Raw genomic sequence first — 23,994 nt, forward strand, 5'->3', positions numbered from 1 at the left:
TGCTTGTTTATTCTTTTATCCTTGCAAGGAAAGTATAGATAGTCTTTTATCTTCAGAAATTAGAACTTGCAGTGATGTGTCATTAACTGTGCTTGAAAATATATTTTTAGACAAGCAAGGCAGAATAAATCCTACAGCCATGTGATATCACGTTCTTGTCAAGAATTGCTCTTGGTAAACATTCTCTGATAGATCACTCTCCTTAAGAGGCTGAACTACCCAGCTGCTTTCAAAGGCGCTGCCTGGGTTAGTGATAAACCAGGTCATGTTACAGTCGTTATTGCTCGTCAGGGATCTGGAAAATTTAAACTGATTATGGTGTATGCGCTTTATCTAGTAAAGCATTTGGGGAAGAATTTGTCCTTTTATAATTTTGATCCTCTTACAGTATTGATTGGTGTTGGTACAACGGCAAACAAAGTCTTAAATAACTCGTTGCATGATATACCTTTCTGCTGTCCTACCAAAATGGATTCAATTCAATCAATCCCTGTATTCTTACAGGAAATGTTTGGGAAGCTGTTGCTTAGAATTTATTAAAATTGATGCTTGAAGTATTTATCTGCTGTGTCCTCTTCATGAAGGGATTTTTGGGGCCTGAGTTCTCTGCTAAACAGAACCACCTTGCAGGGTAATGTTTAACAGAATGGTTTATGGTTTACTGCACATAATTATCTCCTTCTGTATTCTTGGACACAATTCTTTCTTTTACTTGGTGGTGGGGACTTCTAGGTGCTTTCACAAAAAGCACAGAAGAAAGAGATACTATTTAATGGGTGTTAATTGCGATCTGTTTTCTTACACTGGGAGAGAAATGTTGGTTTTAGGTAAGAGGCTGGAAAAACAGGTCGGTGTACGCATGCTGGAGGTGAATATTGCCCTTTGCTGTTGATTTACATGAAATAAAATACAGCTTATTTCTAGAAACAGATTTCAGTTAAAATATATTTACCATCAGCTAATACACATTTCAAGGAAGTGTTCCATAGGAAATGCAATGCAGTGTTTCTGCCCATGACTGTTTTGTTTTCACTGCTGGTAATTTCTAAACAACCAAAAAAATTAAAAACAATTTAAATGGGACCCCGGATTGGTGGCAGATTCTACACGTTTGAGGTTAGGCTGAGTAAAAACCTATAAGCCACTTTCAAACGGGATTTCTCCCTGCCGTTTATCTAAGGCCTTCTGGTGTTCCATGTTTGTTTTAAAAAAGAAATTGATGAGTCTTCATTTTCTCTGGTGTTCCCCGAGTTTTCAGTGTTTCTGAATTAGTGGAAACGTTGGCTTTCATCATCTTGGTGCAGGATAGAAAAAGAGTGAAAGTAAAAACTTGTGCTTTTGTGGTTCCCGTACTGAATAGCAAGTGATTTTCTTCTAGTTTTGTAAAGCCCCCTTGGTGACGACAGGTTTCATGGAGCCGCCCAGTTTGGGGGAGATGCAGTTCTGAGCTTCTGGAAATGCGGCTCTTAATGGAAATGTTGACAAGATCATTAACTACGCCGGCAGTGCTGGCCCCTCCAGGAAGCTGGATTTACTGCCAGATCTCAGCTCTTTGTGGTGGACCCGGGGCTCCAGCAGGACACCTATCTACAGAAAATTACAGAGCAAGCCCCTGTTCCTGTGATTTTTCTTTTTTTCAGAGCAAGCCCCTGCTCCTGTGACTTTTTTCCCCAGCTTTGTGAAGTTTCCTTTTGTAAGGACAAATAGATTGATACGGCCACTACTTAATATGAGACTTAGGAACTAGTAAATAACAAGTATCAGTAATGTATTCATTTTGGAGAGCAGGAGAAAATGCAAGTAAAGAGATGCTTCTTTTCTTTTGAGATTAAACAAAATCCATTGCCTTTATTTTCACGTGGATGCCTCTTCATTAAGTCTCCATAACCATTTTGGATTTTCCAGGATATGGAATCGCACGCTCCCCCGTTTATTCTTGGCCTTTTCTGAACGTGATCAAGAATTCTATTTGTGTATTCATCTGCTTTCGTTGTTCCCCTGTAAGGTCGGATTTGACTACGAGTTTTTGTATTTTAGTAAGGACGTGTGGGCAGCTTATATATTAATGTTGATTTATATTTTCTTTAGCAAGTATCTCGTATACTGCCCAGTGAATACATACGGGTTACTATTTATACCGTGAGGAAATGTTCTTCTCTCTGGAGCTGAAGATGGCCTCTCTCTCTGCTCAACCAGGAATTTACTGGGTTTTTGACAAATTGTGGTAAACAACTTCATCAAAGGTAACCAACTTGTGGAATAACGGTTAGGTCCTCTCTGCATTTCTGCTATATATGGAGCAATGATTCCAAAGCTGTGGTCTGAGGTGCAGAATGGAAGCGAGTCTTGTTTTTAAAGGATCGCGGAGTTTGCGCAATAAACCCTCATTATGGACGGTTAGTTACATTTGGGGACTCGTGTTGGCACTCGCATTGATTTATTTGGGGGGCTAAATAATTGAAAGGAAACCTTTGTTTCGGAAGATGGACCTTTGTCACCCCTGTGTCCGTGCTTTGTTCACATCACTTTGTGTCCTGAACGAAGCGTTTTTGAGGTTTACCTTTGAAACGAGTGCTTCTGGCAGAAAAGTCCAAGCACACTGTTCTCCGGCTGCTTGGAAACAGGTCTGCCGGGTCCACTTGAGCTTCCCCCATACTCTGGGACAGCGGGTTTGTGTCCTTCTGCCCAAGTGAGGGAGGCGGGGCGGACTCCCCCGTGAACGTTGCGATTCTGGTCGCTCGCGTTCGTTTCTCCTTATGAGATGGAAACGGGGTCTGCTCTATAATGGATTATTGATTGGCTCTGCCATCAGCGCCCTGGCTCTCCAGGCAGTGAATGCACCACTTCATGGGGCGGCTCGGACCCCGTCTGGGGACTATAAGCCTGGGACTGTTAATCTGGGGCAGATTGGCGAGTGGGGAGAGGAACTCCTCATTGTTGTGGAATTTCTCCCCATTTGTTCACAGAATGGGCTTTTTGTCTCCGCAGTAGATAAGCTTGTGCAGGATGTTAATGGTGCATTTTAATTCATGGCTCATAAGACCACAGTGTCACTGGGAAGGCCCATTGCATTGTCTGCTGGAGGACAAGAGGGCAGTATGTGAAACTGACGGCAGCACCCACGGCCCCGCAGCTTCACTGCCTCACGGCCGCCCTCAGGAGGTCAGTTTTTAAATTTTATGACCTGCCTTCTGGGGCCAGAATATCCTGTAAATATCTTGAGCCTTCTGCCTGCCCTGAGCTGTTTTCTTTGTAAGGGCGTCTTCCCCACAGCACCGATTCCCCACATTTCCCGAATTCTCCTGTTTCCCCCCCTCCCACCCGGGACAGTGCCCCCCCCCCCCCCGTGGGCTCAGCCCCCATCCTTCTGACTCCCGGAAGCACCCCTCGCCCCCAGTGACCAAGGGAGAGAGAAGGAGAGAGACCACAGGGCGTCAGGGAAGCCAAACTATCTCTTAGTATCGTGACGTGGTTAATTAATGAACTAGAATTGAAGAGACATATTTGACAAACAGCACGCGCATCAGGCTTTGCTTCTGTCGACAGAAGGGCCGCAGACGCAGTGTGGGAAACGCCCCTTCCAGCTTTCCTGCAGCCCCTCGTGCCCCCCTGAGGTCTGCAGTCTGATCTGGGTGCCTTTAAAGAAACTTGCACTTGTTTTGTTATGCAGATTACTCTAAATATTAGAGGTTATTTCAAAAAAAAAATCAGCCTTCTGATTCCTTTTCCAGGATATGACTTCGACAGAACTGAATTCGATGGTTTTGAGGGAATCAGTACAAAACCGATTGGCTTTTGCTTTGTGTTGGTTTACTCTACAGAGCAGAAAATGGCAAGATTTCCTGTAGAGTCAGAGCGATGCTTACTGTGTAGAAATACAGGATGTTCTACCTTTTCCCCCTGACAACGCCACATTTAGTTGGTCAGAAAATGATTGTTTAAACTGGGGAAGATAAACCCCGGCAGCCTTACTGGATTTTTGCCCTGGGACGCGATGGGAGGATCTTCCCGAGCACCCACGTCCTCGTGGCTGCTTGATTTTGGCTGCGACGGCTGACTTTGCACCGTCTGCACCAAGGCTGGGCCCCATGGAGCTCTGGGGAGATCCCTTGAATGTCTCGGGGCAAGCCTCTGAAACACCAGCAAGCAACCTCTTAAAATACTGCTTTCATGCGGACCGGTTCATATTATTCAGATGATTTTTCTTTCTTTGACTTTCAAATACTAGAATTTAACAAAAGGTAATTTTCCCAAAGTGCATTCCTTAGAGACTTCTGAGCTTCCTGGGGGGCCTGGAGAGGGGGAGGGGAGGGGAGGGATGGGGATGGGGGAGGGCCCATCGGGCTGCCCCAGAGCAGCTCTGCTTCCCATCGTGCTACTTACGGGAGTTGCAAGTGGGAGTTATTTTTTAACTTCTTCTGTGAAAAACATTCCAAACCCATAAAAATGGAAAGAGTAACTAATGAATGTCTATACACCCACCATCTAGCCCTAGCCGCTGTTAGCATTATATCTGCCTTCTCCTCTCTTTTGTAAACCACCTCTAAAATATTTCATTACACATCTCCAAAAACTAAGAAAGTCTCCTGTGTTACAGACCTAACGAAAGTAATAGTAATTCTCAAATACGGTCTAATACCCAGTCTACGTTAAAGTTGACTTTGTGTGGAGTCTTGAGCTGGGACAGGTTTGAACTTGTGTGCGGTGGATGATGGTAGCTGTTCGTGGAAGACTTTGTAATTGTATTAAACAACTTCTGTGGCGAACCTGTCAGGGCCCAGTGAATACATACGGGTTACTCTTTAGCCATTTCTAACATAGCTTCCTAAACTCTTATTGCCTCCTTTTTTTTTTTTTTTTTTTTTTTTTTTTTGCGATACGCAGGCCTCTCACTGCTGTGGCCTCTCCCATTGCGGAGCACAGGCTCCGGACGCGCAGGCCCAGCGGCCATGGCCCACGGGCCCAGCCGCTCCGCGGCATGTGGGATCCTCCCGGACCGGGGCACGAACCCGTGTCCCCTGCATCGGCAGGCAGACTCCCAACCACTGCGCCACCAGGGAAGCCCTTATTGCCTCCTTTTGAATTTATTAAACCAAACAGTGTCACTGCGAGTGACTCGGTATCTTTGGGTACTGCACTGACATCTCATTCATTTATTTAGCAACTATTAATTTATAATAATACCTACCATATATTGGCCATTTGCTGCGTGCTCAACATTGCACCTTGCGTGCATTACTTTAAATCTCACAAAAATACTGTAATATAGTTCGCATTACCATCAGTTACATTTTATTTTTTTAAATTTATTATTATTTTTTGCGGTACGCGGGCCTCTCACTGTCGTGGCCTCTCCCGTTGCGGAGCACAGGCTCCGGACGCGCAGGCTCAGCGGCCATGGCTCACGGGCCCAGCCGCTCCGCGGCACGTGGGATCCTCCCGGACCGGGGCACGGACCCGCGACCCCTGCATCGGCAGGCGGACTCTCAAACACTGCGCCACCAGGGGTGCCCCGTCATTTACATTTTTAAAATGAAGAAATGGACTGGGAAACTGAGAGGTTGAGACACTTGCTCCCAGTCACACAGCTGATCCCAGGGAGTGGCAGAACCGAGTTTGGATCTCGGGTAGCCTGACCTCGGAGCTCATGGTCTGGACCACCTCTCATGGTGCCGCTCCCTGCTTGGCCCTGTGCTGGTGTCAGGACTCAGTGGTACGTGGTGGGTCTGCCTTCACAGTTAGGATGCCTCACACACGAGTGACCAGTTAAAGAAGCGGTAATAGAAGCATGTCCAGGCATGAGCTGGGATAGGGCCAAGGCTGGGGCGTGGGGACTGTGCCTGACCCGGCCACAGGGCGAAGGGGGTCAGGAAGGGTCTCTTAGAAAGACCACACCTGAGAAGGTGGACGGCGGGTGGGACCTGCATACCTGAGGGTTCCAAGGTGGGAGTGAACGCACATCCAGCTGGGGTGCGGGGCAGGTGCACAGCCATTGGCTGGGGTCCCAGGGACCCCAGCAGTACAGGGGTTCAGGGCCTTAGAAGCCCCCTCGGGGGAGTTCGGGCCTCATCTTCAGGGTGTGCAAAGCGTCTGAAGGGTTGAAGCCTCAAAGAGGTCACCCAGCTCTGCATTTGGGAGGATGATCTTGGTCTGAGATGAAGGGGAGCGTGTGGATTCAAGTGTGAATTGGAGGTCCAGCCCACAGGATGATGGGGTTACCCCTGGGTGTGGGGGAGAGGGCTGGGGGTTGCTCTAAAGGCTAGTTGGGCCCACACCCACCTAGGTTTCCCTGGGGAGACCCGGCCACCCTTGGCCAGGGCAGGTCATCGCTTCCCTCCTTGCTCTGCTGCTGTCCTCTGTGTGGTTACGTGTTTCTTTCTGACGCCTGGGTCCCTCGAAGCCAAGCCTGTTGCTTAGTTATCCGAGCCCTTAGGCCTCATGAGTGGCCTGGCGCCCAGTTGCTCTCAGAGATTGTGATGAAACCCTCGTTAACTCGCCCGGCGACCGTGCCCTGGGGCTTCCACCGTGGGAGCTGTCACGGGAGGGCGTGCGGGACTGTGGTCCCACGTGGGTTCTTACAGATCTGACAGCTTCATCACAGGGCTTTTCCTTCTGGTGTGTGTCCTGGATCCCAGCCCTGCAGGGCTTGTTCTGAAAGGAGTTACTGTCGGCAGGTGGAGTTAACCGGGTCCTTGGAGCTGTTTCACAAGGTCACCAGGGATGCTGCAGGAAGTGACTTTTCTGCCTTCTGTTAGGTCCAAGACTCAGTTCCCAGGGTCCTCACTTACAGAAGTGATTTATCTGTTGAAACCTTTACCCACAGATTAAATGTATCCCAAATCCAGTGAGTGTAAGTCTTGAGAAAGTCAACTTTTTTCACTTGTGCTGTGCAGGCATGAAAACAAAGAATCAAAAAGAAAGAATCTCTCTAAGGTATGGCAGTGCCCTTACATACATGCATTTAGACCTGGTGCTTTATTTATTTATGCCCTCACATGTTGATGTCTTAAAGTTTAGCTACATATTTTATTTTCAAAAAGTTTATATTTTGCCCTCTCTTAAACCCCTCCCCCATCTCCATGATAATGCATTTTATGTTATGAATGCAGATTTATATTTTCTGTAATAAACATTTTACTTTTTCCTGTTGTTATCATTGTTTTCATAAAATGATATAGGCAATATATATAAATATTTATGTAATATGAAATTACCTAAATTTTTCAAAAAGAAACTTATTTCCAAAATTATGGAAGGCATTTTACAAAAGTAGCTTCAAACTGTTCGTCACATCCCTATGAGACACACACACACACACACAGAGGGAGAGGTGCATTGGAAATCTATTTTAAAACCTTAATCAGCAAGCCATTTTTATGCCTAAACAATTAAATTACAGGCTTGTCTGGCAAGTTCCCAATTACAGCCTTGGAAAAAGTTTGTAATATAATAACGACAAAACTGTGGTTCATTATGGGCAAGATATGATTCAAATGGGGCTGTGCTCTATGTGTGTATATACATGGGTCGTATGCCAGCTGAAACACACGTGTGGATTTTCTCTCCCCTCTACTTCCTAATATTTTGTGTTGCCAGAAGACTTTCTTTAATCGCTCTGGTCTGAGTAAAAAGCTAGCATTTACTTACACGTTTTGTAAGGCTAGTTATCTTTAGGTTAACGTGTTTCAGGAAAAGTTGGAACACCAAGTCGCACTCGATGTGCGTTTGCCTGTGAGAATAAAATAGGGACAGCTCGGTACTGGAATGTATTTGGCTGAAACCACGTAGTGTGACACTTTATCACGGGGCAGTGTTTGGATGACCACCTCTCACCACCAGAGCCCCCAATCAATGTTGACAAACCGTCTGAGACCCTCCTGGCTCACAGAGGCTGGTGGGCTTTTTTTTTTTTTTTTTAAAGGATATCAGAGTCAGTGCTGTGGGTTATGGGGCCAATAAGGTTCCCCTAAGTCTTCTAACTGGGGCGGCCGCCCTGCTGCATTTTCACATTGGAAGTTCTGAGGACACCATTCTTGTTCTTTCGGGGAAAAGAATTTTTGTCTGCAGCTGAGAAGAATGATCACGAAGATCTGTTGATTTGGCCACTGACTAAGGAAAGCCAGTTGTGGGGAATTCCTTTTTGACTGTTTCTCTAAAGGTTTGCCAGAAACTTTGCCAGTCGGCTGTGGGCTTCAGGGAGGGGGCCACTTAGTGGCCTCTTTCAAGTGGAGCCAGTTTTGTTGATGTTATGATTTCCTTAAGATAATGGTGTTTTGAGTTTAAGTGGTCATTACCCTTATGGTATGTTTCCATTTTCCTCCTCCAAATATTTTTAAGTTCTTTAAAAAGACATCTCCTGTCATTCTCACAGAGATTGACAGCAGGGCTCAGTGTTGAAAGATGGGAGTGGGCAGAGAAGTGGGAAGAAAAAGAGAAAGAAGAGCTGGTTGTGCTCGTTCATGGGCACCCTGAAGGCCCTTGCTTGAGAATCTTCCTGTAAGTTGCAGGGCTCTGCTGCCTTTGCGGACTTTTAAGCAAGTTTTGCAGGAAGCCCGAATAAGAAATGAAAAGTATATTCTCTAGTGTTTGGGTTTCTTGAGGGGAAGTGCCTAGGCTTTGCCTAGGGGTTTGGGGTTGTTGGGGAATCAGAAATTTTACACATCAAGGCTGTCATGAGGATATGGGATGTGGATTTCTCTGGTAGCAAAGATGGCAGCGCTAAGCCTTTTTAAATGTGCAGAAGAGACTGAGGTCCCCCATGGGAAGAAGGGGGGCTGTGCTCACATCTGATCCTCTTTGCACTTTGCTCTGGGCTCGTCCAGCCGGGATGCTACCTGGTAGTAGAAGCGAGGCCCCGTTGGGCAGGTGTTTTATTGTCCGTGGACTGTTCGCTCTGCACTGTGACTGGGGGTCTGAGTGGCACTTGGAGGAGGTGCCTTGCAAGGGGTTTTGGTGTCACACGGCTTCCTCATGTCCTTTCCTGACTCTCGGCACCTGACAGGTGAGGGCACGCCTGGGTGTAAAGGACACCTTCTGAAATTCACACGCTGGCAAAAGGGGGACGGGACTCCCGGGCTGGGCTCTGCGCCACACCTGGACGGCACGGAGGTGGGGTCTCTGTGCGGATCCCCAGCGCAGCTTCTTGGCTTCCAGAGCCCTTAACTTTCTACGGCTCCCAGCAGTATACCACATGGCAGGGAGAGTAGCAGAGAAGGAAGGGAAACCCACACAGAGTGCCCTTTTGGTGATTTGAACAACTCTTCTCACTTGACAATTTCATTTCCAGGAGCAATTTGTAGGTTGCCTTTTATGAACCTTAGCTAGCTGAGCATTCATGCTCCGGGAATCTTGTCTTCCTGGTGGGGTTTCGGATGTTTAATTCCCGTGAACTGGAGAAGTTCTGACATTTAACATCCTTTATGAACCAACTTGGTGGTCCAGTGAAGTCTGTCACATTACTTAAGAGACACCAACTTATGGTGTTTTAGTTGTTTTTTCCTCTGTAAATGTATTCTAGACGGTTCTTTAAACTCGGAAGATTTTTGTACCCAGATGAGGTCAATAAGTTAAATGTAAATAGTATGTTTCATTTATATTTTTATATATTATATCAACTTCAACATTTGGGGGACTGAAATAAGCCCTGGGATGGCAGGGGATGCATGCAAATCATTTGTCTTATAAAGTCATCATGAATAATATGCAGGCGTCTAAGACCAAAACAGCTTGAGAAAACAAATTAGCTTAAATTGTCATGAAGAAGTCTTCTTATTCACCGCATTTGTTTATCCAAGTTTAGGGGAGATTTTGTTTATTTATTTTATTGGGAGTTTCCCGTCTCACTTCTCTCTCCCTCTCTCCTGGGGTGTGGGAGTGGCTCTGTACCGTCGGTGTAAAGAGTAAGGAATATCTGTGAGCAGCTGTGCTTCCTGCTGCTTTCCAGAGTTTGTTGCTTAGACTGAGTTGGTTTCTTTAGGTGCCTGGGCAACTCGCTAGCATGAGGCTTTCTGGAAAGAAGTTTGAGAATACATCATCTAAATGAGATTTCTGCCTCTGGCGTGGGTCTCCCGGGGGAGGCATTTGGAGAACAGGAGTTGTGTTGTTTTTTCAGAAGGCGTCTGTCCCTCGTGGTGAGCGGAGGAATAGAGTGTCATCTTTTGGAACCCCTGGGGATGTTTGGGTGACACCCTCCTGCCCCCTGCCTTCCACCGTCAGCATTCTTCTCTGAGTCCGCTCCGGGGAAAACATGGCAGGTCGGACCACCCAGAGCAAACACCGCGTTGCTGCCTGGCCTCCTCTCTGAACAAACGATGTGCGTTGTACACTGTCTGCTCGACAGCCAGAAACACTTAGCTTCTTCACATTTTGTTGCTTTTCAAACATCAGTTCTTAGTGTGCATGAGGTTGAAACTTTGTAAAAAATGTGGCTTCCTTTCTACATGTTATAGCTTTTTGAAAAAAGAACATCTGTCCATCTGGGTGCCTCTCTGTGCAAGTCTGGAGCCCCCAGGAGGGAGACCCTCAGAATCATTAACTCAGTTACTTCTGTTTAGAGATAAGAAGGATAAACAGACTGGGCCCCAGGGGCCTGTGTGCGCGGCTGTTCTCCCCAATGCCCCACCCCTGCTTGCTTTTTTTAAAAACAATTTTTCACTGAAGTATAGTTGAATTACAGTGTTGTGTTAATCACTGCTGTACAGCAAAGTGACTCAGTTATACATAAATATACCCATCAAAATACAGTCCAGAAAGACACTTTACCTCTCACATCCCTTCTGGACTGTTTTCCTTATTCTCCGTATCGCTGAGTCAGATGGAAATTCCTGAGATAGCTGCTTGTCAGTGTGTACTGTCTTGGGCCTGTCTGGCAGTCTACAGGCATCTGGGCTGGCTTCCCTGCAGCCCAGATCGTGGCCCTACCCGTGCCCGGCACAGCGCTGGGCAACCCCGTCCACTTCCCCTTCGCCTGTGCACAGGTGAGGGAGGCGCCCGGGCGTCTGGAGGAGCAGCCCCGGCCCCTCATTCTCCAGGGGGTGGATAAGCATGAGAGCGACAGTGACCCCACAGTGTGACCCCTGCTCCTGCTGGGCTCAGACCCCGCCTCCCATGTGAGGACCTGCCGGGGTCGGGAGGGTGTCTGCACTGGGGTGGGACTCGGCCCTGCGGCCAGTGCAGGAGAGAAGGGAAGGGACAGGACCAGGTCGGGAAGGGCACGGTGAGGCCAGCCGAGGGGTTTGGGCTTTATCTAAGAGGCAGCGAAGACCGAATGTTGCGGTGGCAACGGCCTGGTGGTCACACACACCCCTGGGAGTGGTGTCCGTCGGGGCGGTCGGCGTGGGCCGCCAGGTGCTGGAGCAGCAGCTTCAGGCCCAGATCTGGAAGGACCTCAGGGTTCTGCTCTTGTCCTTCGTTGCCTCTCTTTCACTAAATCATCTATGCTTCACCAAGATACAAAGATGCATTTGTAAAGAGCCTTTTCCGGCTGTGAACGCCTTCCTCGCAGCTCACGTGTCCTGCACGTGCCCCCGCGTTTTGCCATCCTCCGCCTGGCCTGGGTCTCTGTCCTTCATTCTCAGACGCGCTCCTGTCCCGTCGCCCGTGTTCCGCACACTCCCACGAACTCTCTCACCACAGTCTTTCCTTAAACACTGGATATCTTTGATAAAAAATTATTCTAGTGTGCAGTCACTTACAATGATTTATTTTAATGATTTAGCACACAATTATTATCAGTCATCAATTGTTTAATTACTGATTTTTTAAAGGGAAGCAGCTGCTCGTACGTCTGTTTAAACTTTCGTGGGTGCTTCCTTCCTTTGATTTGGACGGGATTGGTTTTCTGAAGGAGGAGCGTGCAGATCGCGGTCCGAGGATGTTACCGGGCCCCTGTTTATGCGGGGAAACCTGGTTCCTAAGATCTCCGTGTCTTTTCTGTTCCAGGTGCTTGCTGCCCTCTGCCATGCTCTCCAGGTAAGACATGCCCCTCCGCGGGGCAGGCGGACTTCTGCAGCCGGCAAGCGGGAGGCTCGCCTGAACATGGAGAGATAAGACGCAGGCCCACGTGACCGAGCGCCGTGCCCCGCCCCCCCGGCCGGGCGAGCCCTCGTCGTCGAGATGGACCGCCCCCGAGAGGCCGAGACGGAGCTGAGAAGCGGCCCCAGCCCACCCAGGGCCAGCAGGAGCCCCGAGGCGGACGGCGACAAGGCGCTGAGCCACAGCTGCTGCATCTGCGGCAAGAGCTTCCCCTTCCAGAGCTCCTTGTCCCAGCACATGCGCAAGCACACAGGCGAGAAGCCCTACAAGTGTCCCTACTGCGACCACCGGGCTTCCCAGAAGGGCAACCTGAAGATCCACATCCGCGGCCACCGCACGGGGACTCTGATCCAGGGCCACGAGCCCGAGGCGGGCGAGACGCGCGTGTCCGAGGGCCTGGATGGCTGCGCCAGCCCCACGAAGAGCACCTCGGCCTGCAACAGGATCCTGAACGGCGCCACCCAGGTGGACAGTGGCAAGATCCTGCTGAGGAGCAGCAAGAAGGAGGCGGAGGGGGCCGCGTGCGGGGCGGAGGAGGCCAAGGCGGCGGGGGCGGGTCAGTGCGCCTTCTGCAAGAGCAAGTTCGAGCGCAGGAAGGACCTGGAGCAGCACGTGCACCAGGCGCACAAGCCCTTCAAGTGCCGGCTGTGCAGCTACGTGACCCTGCGGGAGGAGTCCCTGCTCAGCCACATTGAGAAGGACCACATCACGGCCCAGGGGCCCCGCGGTGACGCCTTCGCAGAGAACGGCAAGCCTGAGCTGCCCCCCGGCGAGTTCCCCTGCGAGGTGTGCGGCCAGGCCTTCAGCCAGACCTGGTTCCTGAAGGCACACATGAAGAAGCACAGGGGCTCCTTCGACCACGGCTGCCACATCTGCGGCCGGAGATTCAAGGAGCCGTGGTTCCTGAAAAACCACATGAAGGCGCACGGCCCGAAGGCGGGAAGCAAGAACAGGCCCCGCGGCGAGCTGGACCCCATCGCCACCATCAACAACGTGGTCCAGGAGGAGGGGATTGTGGCCGGCCTGAGCCTCTACGAAGTCTGCACCAAGTGCGGGAACCTGTTTACGAACCTGGACAGCTTGAACGCGCACAACGCCATCCACCGACGGGTGGAGGCCGGCCGGCCGCGGGCCCCGGTCGGGGAGGGCCCGGCGCCCGGCCCCGCCGACTCCCAGCAGCTCTTCCTTCAGTGCCTGAACCTGCGTCCGGCGGCCGGCGCGCCCGCCCGCGGGCAGGCCGGGCGGCGCGTGGCCGAGCTGGACCCGGTCAACAGCTACCAGGCCTGGCAGCTGGCCACGCGGGGCAGGGTGGCCGAGCCGGCCGAGTACCTCAAGTACGCGGCGTGGGACGAGGCGTTGGCTGGGGACGTGGCCTTCGACAAGGAGCGGCGCGAGTTCATCCTGGTGAGCCAGGAGAAGCGCAAGCGCGAGCCCGAGCCCGGCGCGCAGGGGCCCCCGCGCAAGAGGGCGGGAGCGCCCGGGGACCCCGCGCCCGGGCCCCCGGACCCCCGGCCGGCCGCGCGCCCCAGCCGCCGCGCCGCCGCCCCCGCCGGCCACGGCAAGTCGTCGGAGTGCTTCGAGTGTGGCAAGATCTTCCGCACGTACCACCAGATGGTGCTGCACTCGCGGGTGCACCGCCGCGCGCGCCGCGACCGTGACCGCGACGGCCCCGGGGACCGCGCGCCCCGCGCCCGCTGCGGCTCGCTCAGCGAGGGCGACTCGGCCTCGCAGCCCAGCAGCCCCGGCTCGGCCTGCGCCGCCGCCGACTCCCCGGGCTCCGGCCTGGCCGACGAGGCCACCTACGAGAGCGGAGAGGAGGGGGCGGCCCACCCTGCACCAGGTGAGCGCGTGCGCCTGGGTGGTCCAGGCGCGGGTAAGGTGGGCTCGGGCGGTCCCGGTCCCGGTAGCCCTGTGCCTGGGTCGCCTTTGCCCTGGTATCCCACATCCAGCTGGCTTGGGCTCAGGTAGCCCTGTGTCTGGGTCGCCCCATAGCTAGGTGGCCCAGGCCCAGGAAGCCCTTGCCCGGGTAGCTCACGCTCAGGTGGTCCAGGCTCAGGGAGCTCTGTGCCCGATGGCCCTGAGCCGGGGAAGTCCAGGCCCAGTAGACCGCTGCCCGGTGGCCCAGGCCAGGTAGTCCTGGTTCGCCCATCAGCCACGCCCAGGTAGTTGAGGCTCAGGTAGCCCTGTCCCCGGGTGACCCAGGTCCAGCTAACCCTTGCCCAGGATCTCACGGTCAGGGAATCTGGGCTCAATTAGCCCTGCCGCCAGGTGACCCGGCTCCCTGGTTTCCCAGGCCCACATAGTCTTGGTGCTCAGGTAGCCTCCTACTTAAGTGGCCCTACAGCCAGATAACCCTGTGCTTGGTGCCTTTTCCCAGGCGTCCCAGGCTCTGGTAGACTTGTACTCAGGAAGTCTGCGCCCAGTGTCAGTTCCACTTGAGGCTCCCGTTTGATGACTGCCCATAGTGTTTGCATAAATTCGCACCTTTGGCTATGTGGGTGATGGTCTCTCTGGGGCATCAGACATTTCTGAGCAAAGAACAGGTGATGGACCCCCTCCAAGATGTGCCCTTCTCTTCTCGCCGTCAGCTGGGCACGCATGCTTTCCTTGCCCCTCTCCTTGCACCAGATAGCCGAGTGGAAGAGGAACTTCGGATTGTGTGCAGTTATAATTAATCTCCTCAGATTCAAGTAACCCTATGGGTTTAGAGAAGGCTAATTGGAACCAGATTACTTTCCAACCTGCAACTATGTAAATATTTAAAGATGCTTGGCCAACTTTATTTTCATCATTTTCCTATTTTTTAAAAGAAATTTTTAAACATTTTGATATTTTCTTCATAATTTTTTGTTTTGGGTAATTCTTTTAAGTGTAAGGTGATGTTTCAGTTACAGACCTGTAACTTTCTCTGCGTAGCCAGGAACGTTTTTCTCTTCTCCCTGAAAATTGGTTAATGGATGTTGCTTTTACTGAAAGGTCAGAGGCTGTAGCGATCCAAGTGCTTCAGCTGGGCTTTTTATATTCTGTAGTGAGGAAGACTGCCCCTGTGCATGTCTTAAAAAAACCCACAAACATATGTCATCTTTCCCTTATTAAAGGTTTAGCCAGTTGTCCTGAACAGAGTTTAATTATTATAGGTCTATACAACGTTTTGTGTGAGCATCTGATACACTTAAGTATATGTGGAGTCAGTAAAAGTGTAGAAAAAAGTTGTTTCTTTGCTCCTGTGAGGGCAGTCAGTCTATGCTGAACCTGCCCATGTGTGTATGTAGGTAAATGAAAATAACACGTTTTTAAAAGTAATTTTTTAATTTATTTTTGGCTACGTTGGGTCTTTGTTGCTGCTCACGGGCTTTCTCTAGCTGTGGCTCATGGGCTCTAGAGCGCAGGCTCAGTAGCTGTGGCGCACGGGCTCTAGAGCGCAGGCTCAGTAGTTGTGGCTCGCGGGCTCTAGAGCGCAGGCTCAGTAGTTGTGGCTCGCGGGCTCTGGAGCGCAGGCTCAGTAGCTGTGGCGCACGGGCTTAGTCGCTCTGTGGCATGTGGATCTTCCTGGATCAGGGCTTGAATCTGTGTCCCCTGCATTGGCAGGTGGATTCTTAACCACTGCGCCACCCTTTTTTTAAATTAATTTATTTATTTTTGGCTGCGTTGGGTCTTCGTTGTTGCTCACGGGCTTTCTCTAGTTGCGGCGAGCTGGGGCTCGTATCTTGCATTTTGTTTCTTAGTCGTTAACCTGTGGGAAAGGAGCAGTAGAATATACTGTTCTCTGAAAATGTGGTGCTAGTTCTGTGAGCTTTTTTGGGTTCTTCTAGCAGCTTGTCACGTAAGATGTGGGGAACCCAATTGTGACCCCCCCCGGGTGGCATTTTTGAAGATTCATTTTTGTTTTTCCTTTTAAAAAATGTTGACAACTATGGATTTTACTGGTCACATTCCAGTTGTACTATGGCTACTTTTTGGAGCACATTGGATGAAATATTAAAGCTGCCAATGATTGTTTTCCTGCTTTGAGGACAAATATATTTAATATTGGGAAAAGCTGTCCTTGCCCGCATCTATTATGATGGCAGTTAAATGATTAGTAATAAGCTAATTCAGCAGTGCTTCTAATGTCACTACGTGGGAAAGATCAAATTACGTTCACTGTAAGTTGGCATTTACTCTTTCTGTTCCTTCTCAGGTTCATTAAATTTTAGAGATTATCATTTACTTTTTAATGAGATTATATCTTTTTTCTCTGTATTAATCAACTTTTTGAGAAATGTGATATCTCAGGTGATTCCATAACAAGATTATATATGGTGTGGGTGTAACGAGTTGACAACAGAATATTGTAGCTTATTGAGAGACTAGAAAAAGAAATTTATGGCACGACAGTGGCATAAAATGTTGAAGAACATTGTAGGTCTGCACGGGTCACTTTTTGTAGCCCCAAAGGACGGTAGCTTTCCTCCTAAAACCACAAACTTTATATCGTGGCAGGCCTTTAGTGCTCTAGCTGGCATTAAATCGCTGCTTCATGGCTGCCCCGTAAGGAGAGAGATGTGTCATACGGATTTAACACTCACAGAGCAGTCTCGTTAGCAGGGATTGGCAAGGCCTTGGAAGCAGCTACTTTGCAAGAGCAAGTGGGTATGTTGAATCCTCTGTTTTGATCTGCAGTGAGCCTTGCTCTCGTTAAAAAATGCATTCAGCTTTGGAAAATACTTGCCTTTCTTGTCACTAAAAGATGACTTAGATCTTTAAACAGTGACACGACTCTAATAAATTCTCAGAACCTTGGTGGGATGACCGGTTAAAATGATTAGAGGAAACATGCAGAAATTGAGGGACAGAAGATCATACTAATTCTGAGAGGAATGAATCCCGCTACTTGTAGTAACGAAGTTGACATTAGAGTTCAGATCTTTGTGCCCCTTCCAGTAAATCCCCATTGTGCCATAATTTTCCCCACAGATTTTTTGACATCCAGGGGTGGATTTGAATGCCGCTCCTGGATCTAGAGACAATTTGCATTATCAGATAAATTGAAAGAAACTTGCTTTTTTTCATGAAATATTCTTTGTCGAGTGTTGCCTCTACTCCTTTGGAAAGCTCCGATCGTCCCATTACCTTTATTTCCACATAAGACCGGCTCCCAGCAGCCCTCACTACAGACTTAAAATAGTCTAAGAGCAAAGTTGTGAATAAAATTCAATAATTTACAATGTGTTACGGAGCTAGATTTCAATCTTTATTGAGAAAGTGACGTGGCACTGATAGAAAGGACCCTTTTGGAATTCACAAAAATTAATCCTTTTAATTAAGAGGAGCAGTGAAAGGGCACTTGGTTGAAATTTAGAAAAATTAACATTTTCAAACACAAAGTAGGGTCATGGTGCTCAGAATTTATTACTGAAGACAGGTCAACGGGCCGAAGTGCAATTCTGCTTAGAAAGCGTTAGGATGACTTAGGAGTGGTAGAAGCCTGCTGACTGTGTCTCAGAGGACTCTCTGCATCAAGTCCCCGTACTACAAGACGTGGTGCCCTTGGGAGAAGCCCTGCCTGGTGCTGGGGGCCTTGCCTTGACGCAGAACCCATTCCTACTGCATACTGCATATATGCTGTTTCGGCTAAAAGTTAGGTGACTACCCCGGGTATTTTTTTAATTGAAGTATAATTGCTTTACAATGTTATATTAGTTTTAGGTGTACGACATAGTGATTCAGTGTTTTTATAGATTATACTTCATTTAAAGTTGTTACAGAATAATGGCTCTGTTTCCCTGTGTTGTACAGTATATCCTTGGTTTTGACTATTTTTTGTTATTCTAACTTCTATCGCATCAAGCGTATTGTCTGTTGAGCCCGCCCTCTCTCTCTCTCTTTGGATACTGATTGTAACTTAATTGATAGTAAAACCCCAAGTTTTGAAATTGCAATATTTGATTTTTTTTTTTTTTTTGGTATGTGGGCCTCTCACTGCTGTGGCCTCTCCCGTTGCGGAGCACAGGCTCTGGACGCGCAGGCTCAGCAGCCATGGCTCACGGGCCCAGCCGCTCCGCGGCACGTGGGATCTTCCCAGACTGGGGCACGCACCCTGCATCGGCAGGCGGACTCTCAACCACTGCGCCACCAGGGAAGCCCTATTTTATTGTTTTTGACTGACAAACCCTATGGCTCAACCTAATAGAATAAAAAGTTCTTAGAGCAAGTACCATAGTGTTGCGTGTAGTTGGAAGAAGTAAGGAGAGCATTTTCATAATTTAAAAATATAGTCAAGGGAAGAAAAGATAATTAGAAGGAAGACGTGGATTTATTTCAGAAAGCCTCCACTTTCTCATGTCCCTCCACCTGCTGCCACCAGGCCCAAGTCTCGGATGTTAGAGCTCATCTTCTTTCTGTCGTCGTTGCAAGACGAGCCACAGTGTTTTGATTATAACGTGTTAGTTGAGCACGTGCTTTGAGACTGACCGACTGTCCACGTTTGTGCGCGGCGGGTCAGACGGGTCAGGCTGTGGCCATGCAGCTCTCCAAAAGGTTAACCAGCCAATCTTAGTATTATTTTTTTTGATAGACCATGGACGGTCATCAGAACAGCTTAGGGAGGAAATGTTGCTACACGTCCTCCCATTGAAGCAGGGTTTAGGGGGAATCAAGGGACAAAGGTCAGTGTGGAGTGTGAGGTGGGCCTGGGAGGGGTGTTTGCAGTGGCGGCCGGGCCTGCTGGGACGGGAGGCTTTTATTGTTGCTTATCGTAGCATTTACTTTGCGATCAAGCAGGAGCTCCAAGGGGACGGATTCTCTCCACCGTCCTTCTGGTGCAGGGCGAGCAGGTTCTGAGCAGGGAAGCTGGGACCTGTTTGCAGCCCCGCCTGGTTCCCATCTCCGATGCTCAGTGATGGGGAAGGACTTTTATCTTAACACAGGGCTTCATCCGTGCCTCCTGCCCACCCCCCGCCCAAGAGGCTAAAAATGACACCACAAAGAATGAGGAGTAGGAGACCAAGGAGGAGAGAACATGAATAAAGTGAGAGGACGGGAAATAGAATCCGTGTAACTGGGGGAAAGCAGCAGGCACATCTGGGGACAACCCTGTACAATTACAAACCCTGTGATCCTGAGCGGTGTCAGTCCTACGTGGTACCGGGGCCCCCCACTGAATAGGAGCCTTCGGAATTGGTACAAGTGAAATCAGGCGGTCAGCTCTCCTCGGACACGGTTCAGTCCAGCTCGCCGGGCCCAGTTTCCTCATCACACAGGCATCTTGAGCGATACCTAATAAATGTCCATACGCAGGCTGGTCGGCCACTCTGGAAGTGCCCCGGCCGTGGTGATGCTGGCGCAGGTGCCAGGCCACAGAGCTTGGGACACTCTCTGTCATGTGCCAGCCAGCGGCTGGAGCACAGCACCAGGGTGGGGACCGGTGACAAGGAGAATCCGGACAGCAGAGGTGGAGATCGAGGAAGAGCTGGTTGATTCCAGATTACAGAAGAGGGACCGTAAACGGCAGACGGATGCCTTTCAGCCAGATGTGAGGGTGACACCACCCTTAGTGTTTTCTCCTGTCCTGAACATCGAGGAATTGACTTAGTTGGGAATCAAGTGAGACTTGAAAACCCTCCTATTAAATTCTTATTCGGTAGGAAAGTGCAGTGAATTCTTTACGAAAAATATTCAGATGCACTTGACCGCCGACAGCAGAACGCCCTGTGGTTCAATCAGCATCGTAGCAACCGGAAGCGCTTCCGTCGGCATGCGCACGGAGACGACGGTAATTATTCACGGGCCCTGTGGTCCCCTGATTTGCCTCCGAATTATCACAGGGAGAGTGCGTTATGATGAGAACAGGGCCTTAGAGGTGTGCTTATTACATTCTGGTTCTTCAGACATTGGTCGTCTGTGCCTGGCGTGCACGTTCAAATTTGCTGGAACACAGTGCTGCATCCCCGACCTTCCAGAAGGAACTTATTATGCTGTGAAACGCGTGAGACTCTGGAGATTATATCCTGGATTTTCTGAGACACACACGTGGGGTGCACGGTCCTCAGCGTCGTTAAGCAGACACCGTGCAGACCCTTTTGTTTGTTAGCAAAGTTCCAACACTTGATTCGTTGTCTCTCTGTCTCCATCTCTCTCTTTCACACAAGATAGAATCATAGAATTTTAGAGCTGGGAATGGTCTGCACCCCCCCCCCCCCCCCCATTTTAACAGAGAGGAAACCAAGGCATAGGGGGAATCACTATAATTTGCCCAGAGCCTCCAGGTGTACCTTGCCCGAGGACAGCATGGTGCTGGGAGGCACGTGAGCGGGGTCGCCTAGGTTACGGTTCTCCTTTCGCACGAAGTAGCTGTGTGTCTTCAGTCCTCAACCCCTGGGTGTCTGGCTTCCTGGGTGGCCCTATGGGGGCTGGGATCGCCACCAGCAGGGCTGTTGCCACCGTGTCCCTGTTAGGTGCCCGGCATGGCCTGGACATCCTGTCCACACGGCTCTTGTTGGTACAAGAGTTAGAACCAGAATCAGGGTCCACAGGGTCCGTCTCCCAGCCTAGGAGAGGGTGTGTGTCCTGGCTGGTCACTTGAGGGGCAGAAGCGTGGGGTCCCAGGACGGCTCAGGCCCCATCCAGGGCTCCAGATCCCCAGTCTCCACTCCCACCCACCCTGGAGGCGACGGAGATGGAGGTAGCCCTGCCGAGCTCTGTGGAAGCCCGTGCTTGGAGGCGTGGGGTGCCGGCTTCACGCTGTCACCAGGAGGCTGCCTGCCTGCGGTAAATATCGAGCGGGTGCTGTCTGAAGGCAAAATTCACGATGTTCCTGGAGTCCAGGAAAAATGCCTGCACTGTGTTTACAGAGTCTTATTTGATGTGCCTGCTTTTCAGTCTTTTCCGTCTCTGCTTCACATCCTAAATCCTGTTATTTCTGTCCTGTTGCCCCGCTGGACTTCGTTTTCCCCAGTCTGCGGTATGGGTGATGCTGGCTGCGATTTTCCGCTCTTTCCCAGTGGTTCACGTGTCAGGAAGAGGAGCTTGGTCTCCTCTAGTTCAGACAGGAGCTTGTGACCTCTCGTGTGAAGCATGAGAGCCCTCTTGGTAGATGTGACCCATTAGTGGTGAGTAGAAACAAAGGCATTTGGGTCTCTCACCCCAGTCCCCTGAGATGTGGCCTTCCATGTGAAGAGGTGGGTTGAACTGATTTTGCTTCTGAGCCATCAAGTGCTGATCAGTGAGGGTGTGTCCCGGCCAGCTCTGCCAGGGGGATGACCCTGGGCTTTGGAAGTGAGGTTCACACCTGCTGAGCCGGGGTGTCACCCCTGAGACGGTGCCTTGTCCCCGCTGTTGTAGACATGTCGTTCCAAGCAGCACTGATGCCCCCGCCTGTGTTTGTGGTCAGAAGCGTGATCATAATGTTTGTCTGGACCTGGGATGGGGCACACCTGACGGCACCCCTTCTTCCTACCGTTGGTTGAAAGTGCCCAGGTGGCTGGCCGATCTGCTCAGCCCTTCGATGCTGTCATTGCAAGCCCAGGAGTTCCCGCTCGTGACACTGGCTTCCTGGGACCACAGCCGTGGCCCTGATCTGCCTCCCCGTCTCCCCCGCCGCACCTTCTCTGCGCCCCGAATGTCCTGCCCAGAGCTCCCCACTCACCCTCTGGGGGCCCGAGCATCCCGTTTCCCCGGCGAGCACATTGGAGGCCGGAAGTCCCTCCCGCCCGGACTCTCACTTCCAACCCTGACCCACTGTGTTCCTGGAATTGCGTCTCTGCAGTTGCGTGGCGTCGGCCTCGTGCCTCACACGGTGGGCACGTCCCTCTCCTGGAACTGTGCTCTCGGTGGGCAGGGCCCAGGTGTTCGTCCTGGCGTCCCGCGGTGATCTTGACTGCGCAGTGGCCGGCAGCCCCACCGGGAGGGGTCGGTTAGGTCCATGCTCCGTCACGGTGAACTCCCAGGAGGGGTATGGTGTGTTCCTGGGAGGGGCTGAGCCCTGGGGCAGCGGGGATGCTCACCCAGTTGTCTAGTCGCCACGTGTACGTAACCGTGGCAACGACTAGTAATAGTAGCCATGGATTAACCAACAGTGTTTTTAGCATGAACTTCTTGTGATCCTGCAAAGTTTTTAAGTTGAAAGAGCCGCTTCAACGTGAAAGAATATCGTGGCCTTTTTGGATGGGCTGGCGTTAGTTATGTTTGGGGTGATTTTGGGTGCGTTTGGTATTCTGCAAGGAGACTTTCTCACGACTTCTGATCCTGCGTGTTTCCTGTGGGCGCCGTGATTGGGGTCTGCGTCCCGGGCTCTTTGTGAACCTTTGTCACCGGAGGAGCAGAGGCGGGCTCAGCGTTTGCAATGCTGGTCGGCCGAATGGGCGGCAGCTGGTGTGCGTGCGGTCAGCTCTGACCCCGCTCACGGTCATGGCTGGCTTCCCGGGATGTGGTGACTCAGGTCCCCGAGGGTTTCCCACCTCACTGCCAGGGTCCCCGTGCCTGGTGGCCGTATAAGGATCGGGAGCTGGACGCCTCGCCCGCCCGACCGCCCTGGGGCTCAGGGTCCGCGTGCCACACGTGCGCTTGGGCTGATCCCTGACCCGGGCTGGGGCTGTGACTGGAGGGTAGGCCTGGTGCGCAGTCGGTGGCGGACACAGCTTTGGCGCTCGAGGGCCCAAGACCGAGGCAGAGCGAGGACCTGCGGACTGTCTAGGGATTGTGTGGGGCGCTGGGACTTGGAGCCCTTGGGGGAGTCCTTGGTGCCTTTCTAGGGGAGTCCTCGGTGTCAGATGCTGAGAAGCTGCAGAGGCCCTGTGCCCTCGCCCCCAGCCCTGGGGTCTTTCCTGCTGAGACAAGCATCCCTTTCCTGCTCCTGCCTTGGCCCAGCCCACTGGGAGTCTGAAGTTCACAGTCAGTGCCCGTGACCTCGGAAGCAGACCCACCCAGAGCTCAGGCGGCCCCTTCTTTCAGGATATACTGTCCTTCCCGTGGCACATTCCGGCTCAGCCAGCTCTGTACCGTGGGTGCTATCGATTTGTATCATCCGTGGTCTGCATGTTCATTGTGGGTACGGTGAATCATTTAGTTAGCTGAGATTCTCTTTTCTCAAGCATTTAGGTTTTATTCGGTAAGTGTTTTTGTTGTGTACGTGTCCCTGGCACACGTTCTTAATTTTTTCATTTGTAAGTTTGTTTTTTTTTTTAAGTTCTTAATTTCCTGTGTGCCTGACCTATTCTGAGGCTGGTTTTTCATGAAACCTTTGTAGGCTACTGATCTGATCCAGTATTTGCATACACGGTTTGTCTAAGCCTTTGCGTATTAAAACAGATTGTGCTTTCAGATCTATATTTTACTAGAATTGAAAAAGCTAGGGATAGTCTTCTCTGGATTAAAGATTAGAAGGTCACACCTTCATTACTGGAATTTTACCGGTGTCTGTGTGTGCGGTCAGTGTAGTTGCATCCGCTTAAAGGATGCCTTGTCTTCTGTTTCATTTACAAAGGCAGCCACTGATTTGAGAGAAGTTTTTTCACAGATTAGTAAGACGCTTGGGCTGACTGCTGGCTGCCAAATATGTTCCCCTAACAATGTGTGAGATCTGAGTGTTACTCATGTTCTTTTTGAGAACTCCAGAATAATTACTTTCAGCACTGTGACTAAACTGTATTCCAGTTTTACTATGACTGCTCTGCTCACGTAATAACCTGATTGGTTACTGAAATATATCATTTAAAATGATAACCCAGTGGTACCCTCTGATGACCGGTGGGTCATCCTGTAGAATATGCCACGTGTGCCTAAGCCTAATATCTGAAACCTGCTGGGGAATGGCAGCTTCCTCCAAAATCACGAAGTCATGTTGTTCCTGCAGACAATAATCCAGTGATTGAAGAGTCCATCAGTGGACTGGCCCGTTGGAGAACATCATTTTTGACGTTGGAATGATGGTCAGTTTCCCAGTCTGACTCCTAGGTACTGTAATTGCTTTGATTGAAAACTTGT

At 50.5% G+C, this 23,994-nt stretch overlaps 1 protein-coding gene across 12 annotated transcripts in view; it reads left to right on the forward strand.

Annotated features, from left to right (window-relative positions):
- Nucleotides 1-23,994, forward strand: part of ZNF516 (zinc finger protein 516) — a 114,568-nt gene that overhangs the window by 34,913 nt on the left and 55,661 nt on the right. For 11 of the 12 annotated variants that reach the window (XM_032653846.1, XM_032653847.1, XM_032653850.1 and 8 more), the window contains exon 2: nucleotides 11,941-13,873. In XM_032653846.1, the coding sequence (XP_032509737.1) occupies nucleotides 12,115-13,873 (1,759 nt within the window). In that variant the 5' untranslated portion in view covers nucleotides 11,941-12,114. Of the gene's footprint in view, nucleotides 1-9,701; nucleotides 10,313-11,940; nucleotides 13,874-23,994 lie in introns of those variants that run through there. The other variant, XM_032653849.1, reaches the window with a different exon arrangement.

Source organism: Phocoena sinus, chromosome 14 (assembly GCF_008692025.1).
Source record: "Phocoena sinus isolate mPhoSin1 chromosome 14, mPhoSin1.pri, whole genome shotgun sequence".
Classification (NCBI taxonomy): Eukaryota; Metazoa; Chordata; class Mammalia; order Artiodactyla; family Phocoenidae; genus Phocoena; species Phocoena sinus.